We start from the raw sequence: 11,616 nt of genomic DNA on the forward strand, positions 1-11,616 counted from the left end.
GCTCTTCCCAGCAGCCCTCAAGGGGAGACTGCAACAGTTTAATTATTATTACATTTTGTTTTGTTTTGAAATGGGTCTTAAAGAAAATTCCAGATGCCTTTTACAGGGGCCCTGGGCCTGCTCTCCCACGTGGTGGCAGGCACCAGGCATTCCGGCCCCACTGCAAAACCAAGCCAGGATGCAGGAGCCTGGAGAAACTCTTGGAACCATGATCCATGTGGAGAGGCTGCAGAGCACTGCAGGTGAAGACTGTCAAAGCATCAGCTGATCAACACAAGGCTCTTTCCAAGAGGGAAGGTCTGCCTCTTCCCATCCAGCTCAGCACCCCTCCCTCCACTTGCTCCACGTAGTGATCTGGCTCAGTTCATGGATCTGACAAACTCACAGTTGCTTCTCGCAGCGTTGGCTTTCAGCTGGTTCAGCTCTCTCATCCGACTCCCCACATGGCTACGGGATCAGGCAAGCTGCTGTGGGGTGGCAGGAAGCCCCAGGACTGTGGCCTCCGCAACAGCAGAGAGGTGGCCCTCAGAACAGCACAAAGCTCCAGGAGCACTACATTTGCTCCAGCCTGCTTTCCAGAGGAGGGCAAAAGAAAGCCCTCAAATCCACTGCATGGCACTTTTGCAAATAGGTATTGCTGGGGCTATTTAAGGGATTACAGAGGCAGAGTTCCCAAGTGCCAAGGAGGCACAGCAGCTTCCCTCCCTGCCCACTACAGGGCCATGGAGGGTCATACACGGAGACCTTTGTGGTCCTCTGGCCTTGCAAAGATAGATGCAGAGGGGACAAGGCTCAGGATCTCCCTGAGAAGCCATAAAGAGATGCAAAGGAATGAGAGAACCTAAGGGTTACTGAACGTCCAGAAGGCGGGGAAGAAAATCCTGAGATGCCTGCAGCAGCAGTGTGAGAGTGAGCCCAGATCTACCAGCAACGCTCAACTATTTGGGTTAGTTCAGACTAGAGGTGTCAGAAGGAGTTGGTAAAGGTGCTTTGAAGAACCAGGCAGGACTTTGCCACTGGCTGAGATGTGACTGATGCCTCTTGAATGACCACGGAGGACACAGGCGAAATACTACAACCAACATGGATGCTATATGTACACTATACTATATATATACACACTATGCTAATACTATAACCAACATGGTCCACTTTACTCAGCATGCAGCTGTGAGAATGATCACATAAGCCTGCAACAAAAATATGTGATGGGAAACCATGGTAAGAAACATAATAAGAATAGTTTTAAAACTAGTGCAACAGCAATATCCCAGGGAATGTGTGGCCTTGCTGTGAGTGCATTCCCTGGTTACATCTCTGCCTGGCCAGCAAGGAGACACAGAGAGAAAAGTTCTAGAGAAGGGAAACAAAAATAATTAATGGCAGATGAAGGAAAGTGCCTGTGAAAGGACAGATCGAAAAGATTAGAGAAGAGACTGTATGGGGAGCTGGATGGAGCTATACAAAATAGTGCTGGCAATAAAGAGAAGACAGAGAAGGGCTCCTGTTTACCCTTCCCTCTGATGGAAGGGCAGAGGATGCTCAGTCAGGCTGGAAGGACGCTGCGAGTGGCGCTGATAGGAGAAAAGGACCTGGAGCAAGAGCAGCATAGAATCACAGAATTGTTTGAGATGGAAAAGACTTTTAAGATCACAGAGCCCAGACGCAGCTTGGATGCAGCAGAGCTCGGTTCTGCATTCAGCTCCATCCAGTGACCTCGAGCAGATTTGCCTCATTCCTCTAGGGACAGTTCCTTGCTCTGTGACACACACAGCAGCTGGTGGATAGCAAGGGCTGTGGCAGAACTGGAGAGCCCAGTCCCTACCAACACCACTGTCAGGGGCCCTGAGTTTTGTCCTTGCATGGGTGAGCCGGTGCTCTCTGCTTGCTGCCTTCATAACTGCCGTTAACAGGGCAGCTGCACAGCTAATAAGGCGAAGAGATGACATAGGTAAGAGATAAACCCACAGTCCTATGGCCAGCCAAGAAGGGAGTCAACATCTTCAAGCTGGGCTGATGCAAGCCTGCAGCTCGAAGGGAAGTGGGAGCATGTGAGAGATGCATTGCAACAGCCACTGGAAGGTCCTGGTGCTGGCACAGGCCAGGTCCTGCTGCACCATCTTTTGGTCTGGCTCCAGTAAGATGCTCAAAGCAGCAGGTCCTGCAGACAGAGCAGCCTGCTCTTGGCTGGCCTTCCCCTTCTCTGACTTTCCCTGTGGAAGGACGAGAGACAGCACCGGGCACAGGTTGGACTTGGCAGGCCATTACCAGGGGACGGCAGCCCCTTGCCCCAGCTGGCTGGAGGCGAGAGTGCACAGCGCAGAGCTGTGTCAGGGTGGGATACTCACACCTACCCCAGCAGACCGCAGAGCACAGATCGGTTGGCAAAATCATATGGTAGGGATGCGAAGCTTCCCCAGTTTGAAAGACAGACAGCCTGGGGCCAACCTCACCTCTGTCAACCAGCTGCAGAAAAGAGAGCCAGAGGCACCCAGCTCTACCAGAGCTGATCCATGGAGAGCAAGAAAGGGGGAGGGAGGGAGCCCAAGGGAAGGCAAATAACACAAATGACCCCTTTCCCAACCATCAGACTCCACAAATATCTCAGGTTCCCTTCAAGTTCTGTCAGCTTTAAACCAACAACCAAAAAATTGCTGACCACCAACATAACAGGGAGGAAAAATGATGCCAGTGCCTAAACTGCCCAGAGAAACAGACATTCAGGTGTAATGAGTATCACCTCTCAGGTCTTTCTAATTCACTGGGCAATCCACTGGAGTGGCTTTTGCTGCTAATATAAGGAGCACCAGGCTCACTGCAGCACTGAAACAATGAAAATCCAAATTTGATTAGGTAGTCTTATTGCAATTATGAATCTTTAATAGTTTTCCGAACCAGGGATTAAACGGCCACGATTTTTTCTTCAAGACAGTTATACAGATTTAATAACCTTTCTTTAGTTTCTCCTTTCAAGAGTGCTCCCAAAGGAACCCGGCAAGCCCCTGCCGTATCAGGGAGACCAGAGGGGCCCTGGACAAGCTACTTCATCTGTCCGTGTCTGTCCTTCATCGCTGCCTCAACATTTATTCAAAGTCTTTCATGGCTCTCTGGTCTCATGTGCTGCATTAGTATAGCGCCCAGCACAAGACCACCTCTGTCTAGTGCTGCCAGAATATTAACACCAGGTGAGAAAAACCAGCCACAAAATACTTGGATAAGTTTGGGCACCTCATGCAGGGGGAAAAAAAAGACCTTGCAAAAACAATTGCTGGTGAAGGGCAGATAAAGAAATCATTGGACAGCCCAAATGCCTGCAAATCAGCCTATCTTGATGACAGACCCTATTAGAACTGGAAAGGATTTTGTGCTAATTAAAATGGATAATAATATTTATTTCCTGCCCCTCCCCAAAGTCAAGGGCAATTGGGATGGTAACAAAAGACTGCAGAGATGCAAAAGAACCATCTACTGAAACTAGCGCTGACCCTAGCAAATTATTTGCTGTATGCACAGCTCCAAACCAGCACAGAATAAAAGAAGTAATAATAAGACAAAAAAGTTATAACGAAACACAGAAAATTATTGCCCTGGCTATTTCAGGAAGAAGTTTTCAGTTGAGCTCAGCTAATGGTGGGTAGACACAGCAGGACCTGCTGAGTGCCTGACCAGTTCTGAAAATGGGCTTATTCTCATTTCCTAGGGAAAAAATCTACCCTGAAATTCAGGGGCTGAACACGATGTGCAAAAGGTGACAGACAGCAGGCAAGAAGCAGAGTTCTGAAATAACACACCTGGATGACAGGCTTGGCTCCTTTGCTTTCTGGAGACAGAGAGAATAACATGGGAAAGGGAGGTGCAGTCAAGAGAAACTTAATGGGCTTAAGACAAGGGTTCTGAGCACCTAAAGTCTCTTAAAAATAATCAAAATTGGCTCTGGGAGAAATTCAGTCACACAAACAGAAAAACAGGTGAGAGATTTTAAACATGAGTTAATGTTAAATGACACCAAATTGGGCTGGCAGTAACAGGGCTAATATGATGCCAAATGGTTTGGCACTAGCACTAGTCTTATTTAATGCCACTAATGTGCTAGAAGGGAGGTTAAATTATACTTGTGGATATCACTAAAGTAGAAGGAGTCTCTCTCTAGCACAAATAATTACCAAAAGCAGACCTTAAGAAATTAAATATATGGGCAGGAAAAAGTATGAATTGATTTGGAAATGAACAAATTAAGACTTGCAGAAAAGTAACGAGGTACTCAGCTTCCCCAAGAGGAAAACAGGTCAGGGCAGATGATCCACGTCAAATGAGGCCAACACAGCTTGTTGGAAGGATCAGAGACAGACCTGGGAGCAAGGCAAGGGAACAGCAGGTTCCAGGTGCTGTCTGAAAACACGTTCTTTTCCCCAAACACCTTGCAAGACAAATATAAGGAACAAAGCAGATACAGAGTGGAGAGAAGGTTGTCTCTTGGGGTAGGCGGTGGTTTTGGCACTGCTGTGGGGAGGTTTCTGGTAGCCTCCCAGAAAAGGAGCAATTTCAGCAACGTCTGTCCCCATAAAGGTGACATCGTTTGAAGGACCACTCCGCTGGAAAGGTTACATCTTGTGTACCACAACCATGCACCCCCTCGTTGAATGTCTCACTATACGGTTTATTCCCCAGACGCTGAGGCAGCCACCAGGCTCTTTTTTAATCTTCTCTTTTGCAGTATCTCTATGTGCAGACCTCAAAATACAAGACAGTTTTCAAGAGGCAGCTTCATGACTGCCACCAATGATGTAAAATCATTCACCTCTTCCTATTTATAGTCTCTTTTTTTCCCCTCCTCCTCTTGTATACAGATATACACGGATCGTGGTAGCCTCTTTTTACCACAGCCTTTGTGCTGGGAACTCAATATTGAGTTGTTTGTTCAAAGAAAGCTACCTGAAATCTGCTATTTTTGATGTAAAGGTCAAGGAGAGAAAAAAAAATTGGCTTAAAAAATCCTGACAAAATACATCACCAGAAAAAATGAACAAGGAAGAAATTGGGATAAGCAGAGCCACGAATGCCAGTAGAACAAGCTCAGCTCCTGTACAGCATTGCCACGAACGTCACAAAGGAGGCAGGAAGGACAGAAGCTGAAAGCAAACAAGACTGGCTCACGTTCCTCCTTTGCAGTCCTCTGCTGACCTGCACTTTTTCAGTCCGAGAACTTACACAGAGGCAGCATATTTTAAAACATGCCCAAAGAACACATTGTCAGAAGTTTCATGAATGAATAAACATAAAGACGGCCAAGGCCAAAAGTATGAATATTTAGTTATTGACTGACTGCAGCGATTCAGCCTGTTTTCTACTGGCTCCTGCAGAGCGCTCTGCCTCCTGGCCACGAAGCCGGAGGGAGCAGAGCAGCGGAACCCACACTGGCAGCAGCAAGGCTAGGATCTCCTCTGAGACCCACTTCTCAGGACCACAGCCTCTGTTCCTGTAGCAGACAAAAGCCAGCTTAGCTTTCGGGCCCGAGAGAAACGTCCTTGGTTTTGACTGGCTTTCAATACCATGTTGTTCACCCTTTAATCAAAATTTAAGGGAAATGTAAACCATGTTATTAAAACATTCAAATCATTGCCATAGGGGCAAGAAGGTTTTCCTTAAAATCAAAAGTCTGGCAGAATTGACTCAAACGGTTCTGGTAAAAAATTCAGTGAAAACAGCAAAACCCACAGAAATATTCACTGCCTGGGAAGGCAGAAGAACCTTCCCATCAACCCAGCAAGGTTGGGTTGAGTCTACATCGAACAAACCCTCAATTTTACTATGTTAGAGAGCAACGAACTACCTGGAAATCACATTTACCCATCAGTCCTTCCCTCCTCATGGTATCACATCCCTTCCATCACCACCTGGAGCAGCGCAGGGAGCATGTGGATGCAGTCTACACCCAACTGTGTCTAACAGCAGAACATAAAAGGCCTTTCTTTATCTCCAAACCTCCAAGCAGTTCTAAATTTATGGCCTGCAGCATACACAAATCGGGGTGGGAAGCGTCTGTGCATATCTGAGACCACATAAAGGCTGACATTCAGAAAAGCATCGGCCTGCTGGCACGCACAAATCAGTTACTAGAAAACAGAACAGCAAGGAGAGAGATATAAAGAATCAATAAGCAGAGGCTCTGGTGTGCAAACAATTGCCACGGCGCAGGGACCTTGCATGGCAGGGAGGGAGGGGATAAGCACACACCGCTCCATGTGCTTCAACTACAGCGTGCGTGTGATTATTTTCTTGCCTTCCTAGCAGCCATGAAATGAGAGGTGGAGGGATAAAGCCGTGTGTTACGCTGCTGTCACTTTTCCTGCGTGTGGGTTTGCAGTGCAACGCCAGCTGTGCTGAGCTCACCGGCGGGTGGACTGAACCAAGAAATCAGCAATTTTCCCCATGCAGCGAAGAGAGGGATTTAGAGCAGTAGAGAAGCACTAAACATGAAACAAACGGAAAGAACCTTAGGAAAACAATGCAACTTCTTTTTCTTTTCCTGCCTTTAACCCCTCAAGGCTTCTGGTGTTTAGGAGATGGAGTCGGACACTCTGGCACAGGGTCAGCAGGCGCTGGGGACAAACAGGCTTCCTTCAGATGGCGTGTCCTCTGACTCAGCAGTCACCTGTGTGACACCCAGGGTTGCTCAAGCCAGTCCCTCTCTTTCCAGCTCTATTAGGCAGAAACGAATTGTTCTGTGCCTCATACCATCTCTGTCTTGAAATCCTCGTCCCACAGCACTGTTCCTCCTGCCTCTCACCACAACCTTGCGCTAGTGAACATGCGCGCGTTGACGTCCCGGGGAGATGGCTGTGTACCCTGGTCGGGTGTGCAGGCAGAGCGGCTGCGAGGTGGCCAGCCCAGAGGAGTAACTGGGAGGGTAACTTTCTGGGAGAGCAGGACGGTCTGCAGGGAGTTCCCAGCAGCAGCTCTCACTTCCTACTGCCCTGAGAAACACTCAGCCATCTCCTGAGAAAGCCCCCACAGCTCTCGTCCCTAGTGCCCAAGTGACCCTCTCATACGGCAGGGTCCAAAACCCCATTTCCCTGCTAAGGGCCTGAGAGAGAGATTAAAGCTTGGATTGATCCAAACCTCCAAGTTCAGCATTTTCATTCTGTGCCAAAAAGAGTCAGCAGAAGCCTGCAGTGGATAATTAAGTTCAGAAGGGGTTGTATTACCCCTGCAAATGTCTCCTCGTCTATAAAGGGAACCCTGGTGACCTCAGTGCCCAGTTAGATGCAACGTCTCGTGCCACAGCAACTTGAGGGACAGGATCGTATCTGTCCCAGCCCAAATGCCAGCCCTCTCCACCAGACTGCCCACCCACTTCATGCTACGAGCCTTTACAGATTTAAGTGACTTTATGGGGCCACTGGAGCAAAGCTGAAGGCTTAGCCCTAAACTCTCTGGGGTTGATTAAGAGAGAAACGTATGACTTCACAATACAGAGAGAGGAATTCAGAGCAGATTACCCCTCGATCCTCAGCAGTCCAGCACCATTTCAGGGCATTGAGAGAACATTAGGGAGTTTAACATCCATTGAATCTTGACTGACAGAAGGAGCAGAAAAAGAACTGTCCCTCAGAGCCCATGGGATTGCATTGGAGGAAGCAAAAAGGACACAATGCGATTGCAGTGAGGGGGGAAAAAAACCATCAAAAAGGAAACCCCGAGTGATGAAGTAAAACACTACAGCCTGGGAAGTTTGAGTCTCAAACATATCCCATCTATCAGCAGCACAGAGATGCTGCACTCAAAGTCCAATAGTTACCTTTTCAACTTATTTTACTGGTGAACGTCCTAGAACATATAAAATTTTAACCCCAAATGCCCCTTCCAGGAACAGCTGAGTCCCAGGATGTCCCATCCTGTTCTGAGATCTGGTACAGCAGGAAGAATGGAGGAGCTCGGAGGTGATGTCTGCGCATGTGTACATGGTGGGATGAAAGAGATGTAGGATCTCGCTTTCCAAGAGGTCTGCAGCAAAACAGTAGGGCTCTGGACCAGTCCAGCCTCAGAACCACAGAGCATCCTTCAGGTATCTGTTTGACTATGGAGGGAACCTGACATAGCTGGAGGTCACACCAAGTTAGGCTGCTGATAGATCCACTCTGCTCTAGCCCCGAGGGCGATCCTGCTGTTTCTGCTTCTCAAGAGACGATCTTTACGAATGCCAGTGCTGCAGGAAGAAAGTAGCACGCACCTGCTCCCACTGCAGCACGCCTGGCCTCCTCGCATCGCATCGCAGCAGCTAAACGCATTCCCTGCAGGCAGGCTATGAGCACCTTGTGCAGAACACTAGCTTGAAACATAATGGGTTTGGATGAGAGATGCAGGAAGAGGGCACAGGACCAGGAGCTTTAATGGAAAACTCTTCCCTGCCAGCTCAGGGAGGTGAGAGTGACTTTCTTTACCTGCCAGGTCTGGGCTGTGCTCTCAGATACCTACACCAAAAATACCCTCAGGCTACCTCAAGGGGGAGAAATCAGGTGTAGGACTGTGCTAAGGCAGAAGTCAAGTACAACCTACTCTAAAAGTTGTAAGGCTGCATTTCCCTCTGCACACTAACCTTGCTCCCTCTAGGCTTAGTATCCAAATGTCCAAAGAACCTGCCCTGAAAAGCATCTCCAGAAACACTCACCTCTTCATTGAGAGCCCTGCTTAGCCGGGGGCAGAGGAGTTGGAACAGCAGCAGTTACGTGCCACCATGGCCCTGCAGCTACAGCGTGTGAAGCTCTACCTCCTGCCCCAGCCCACTCTGGGCTCACTCTTACCTTTAAGCCAGTACTCTCTGCTTCAGAGCCTTTATCCACACCAGTGATGTAGATGCCCAGGGAATATTCTGCCCCTCCTCGGATCATGAGGCCCAGGGACTTCCCTTCATTCAGGACCAGATTCACCTGCAGAGGAGGAAGAGTCATTTACACAGTGCCCAAGCGCTGCACAAAAGCAGTCTCAGCTCCATGCTTCTGACAACAGCCACGTCCCCCTGCTGCCACCACCTCTCCCACCGCTTCCCTGGTGACACAGCCTGGGACAGAGACACTTCTGTAGATGCCTACAGACAACTGCAGCCCCAGGCGGAGCTTTAAACCAGTGACATCCCCTCCCTTCAGCTGGGTCCTGTAGCAATGCAGAGTGGAGGGAGAGCAGGTCTAGCTGTTCCTGTGGCTCCCTAGGCTTCTCCGTCTCCCCGTGCCTGGAGAAAGGATCAGGGCTGGCTGTGGGTCAAAGATTTTTAGATCCCCTTTAGAGATACGTGGGCTGCAGGGTGGGCAATGCCCCGTGCAGCCCAGCAAGCAGCATGGCTATCCACAAACACAGGGGGGCATTTTCCAGTGAAGAGTGGAGAACATGCAACCTAGTGATTCTGTGATCCACAATTTGGGTTTGTTTTGTTTTTTCACAGAATCACTAGGTTGGAAAGGACCTTCAAGATCATCAAGTCCAACCTTAATCCAGCGCCACCATGTCCCCTAAACCATGTCCTGAAGTGCCACATCCACATGTTTTTTGAACACTTCCAGAGATGGCGACTCCACCACCTCCCTGGGCAGCCTGTTCCAATGCCTGACCACTCTCTCAGTGAAGAAATTTTTCCTAATCTCCAATCTAAACCTCCCCTGGCACAACTTGAGGCCATTTCCTCTTGTCCTATCACTAGTTACTTGGGAGAAGAGACCAACACCCTCGTCGCCACAACCCCCTTTCAGGTAGTTGTAGAGAGCGATGAGGGCTCCCCTCAGCCTCCTTTTCTCCAGACTAAACACCCCCAGTTCCCTCAGCCGCTCCTCATCAGACTTGTGCTCCAGCCCCCTCACCAGCTTCGTTGCCCTTCTCTGGACACGCTCCAGAGAAAAAACAGGAAACTTTTTTTTGTTTTTCAATAATTTAGAGGGTCAAGTGGAGTGAGAGGGCAGGTCACATTCAGAAGGGGTGGAAGTCTGTCTCTTCCAAAGGAAAACTTTGAAGAAGAAAGATGATGGAATGACATCCAGGACCCAGGTGACAAATGCAGAAGTAAAGCACTGGAACAGAAGGAGCCTAATGTCTCAAGTGGAGCAAGTAATGTTATTTCAGGAGGGCTCTGGGCCTCAGGAAAGGAGGCACAGCTCAGGCAAGGGCTGAGAGACCATTCTGCAGGCTGGAGTCCAGCTACAGTGTCAGACAAGAAACTGCCAGAGCTCGGCTGGACACTGGATACTCCTGCCTGCGCTACAGAAACCCAGCTTCCAGTATGCGCAACAAAAAACATCAATTACTAAAGCAAGCTACAGGTTTCACTCCAGTTTATGGCAAACACCCTCAGGGTCCAGATGGAGCTGCCGTTAAGTTCTCTGGCCCAAGGCACCAGGCTGCTCAGGGCCACTGCACCTCCCCTGACACCAGCCCCCGGCGTCACAAGGCGACAAAGCAGCACCAAAGGGGCCCTTCTGTTCCTGTTCTGCAATCCTCAGAAACATGAGGAGGAAAACGGGCAGGCGAAGGGAGAGGTAGGATAGACAGCTGGCTGGAACACGGGGTAGCTGTACTCCCGCTATGGCCCTTGGCCGGCCAGGGGAGGCAGTGGGGAATACGAGAAGGAAATGCCAGCTCTGGAGCACTGAGCGCGTTCAGCTATGCAAGGGGCAGCGCTCGTGGCCTGGGAGGATTACAACCATAAACCAGAGGAAAAGTTGATCCGTGGCAGTTTTCAGTGCTCTCCTTTTACAGGTGCATCTCTGGGCTCGGTCCTTGGCCGAGAGAAATCCCAGAGGCACCACTGACGGAGCGGTGCCAGTCAGCACCAGCTGCGCGTCTCCCCTCCGCCCACCCGTGCCCGGCGCCAGCACGGGAGTATGCAGCAATTGCCCACATCCATCCAGGCGGGGAAACAGCCCAACTCCACTTCTCCGCCCTTCCTTCACGTAGCTGCAGCACGTGGCTGCGAGGGGCCACTCCAGGCACTCTCTGCCCCGGGGAGGGTACAGAGAACAAGCAACACCGAGGTACCGGCTGCAGTGCGGAAAGGCTGGTCCTCACCCCCCTCCACTGGCCCGGCCGCCGCCCCTGCAGCGGTCACTGGTCTGTGCAGACAGTGGCTTCGCAGGACGCCCACCCTGCCTGTCTGAGGCGCAGGAGGCACTCAGGGCTCCTCCACACAGCCATGTGCCTTGTTATCTCTAATTAATAATGCTAGGCCAGATTTTCCATCTATTCTGCCCAGAACAGCCAGGCTGCAACAGACATTTAGTATTTCCCACATAGCTCTGACAGGCTGAAGTACCACGCAGCACCTGGACAGCTGTTTTCCCCACCAAATGCTGGCCGCACGGCTGATTTTGCAAGCTACGCCAAAGCCATTAGCCCGTTTCCCATCTGCTTTCTTCCAACCTCTCCTACTCAGAGGGCCTGATGATATATGGAAGTTCAGGTGAGAATTTAGAGTGAATGAACAAGACTCTGTTCAGCTCCCTTGAGGACTTTCAATTTAAAATGGGCTTTGTTCAAAGTTGCTGTGCGACGTTTTCTAAATGAAGAACTCTGGGGTGTTTTTTTGCTTTTGTCCCAAGTTTTAAGTCAGTCCTGGAGAAAAGCAGACAGCAGGAA

General features: G+C 49.8%; 1 protein-coding gene across 1 annotated transcript in view; it reads right to left on the reverse strand.

The window, feature by feature from the left end:
* DFNB31 (deafness, autosomal recessive 31) overlaps positions 1–11,616 on the reverse strand; it is a gene marked incomplete at its 3' end in the record, with an annotated part of 35,905 nt that overhangs the window by 13,274 nt on the left and 11,015 nt on the right. Inside the window, exon 3 of the mRNA XM_010287521.1 lies at positions 8,802–8,927. Within this exon, the coding sequence (XP_010285823.1) occupies positions 8,802–8,927 (126 nt within the window). The remainder of the gene's footprint in view (positions 1–8,801; positions 8,928–11,616) is intronic.

Source organism: Phaethon lepturus, unplaced genomic scaffold (genome assembly GCF_000687285.1).
Source record: "Phaethon lepturus isolate BGI_N335 unplaced genomic scaffold, ASM68728v1 scaffold49385, whole genome shotgun sequence".
NCBI lineage: Eukaryota > Metazoa > Chordata > Aves > Phaethontiformes > Phaethontidae > Phaethon > Phaethon lepturus.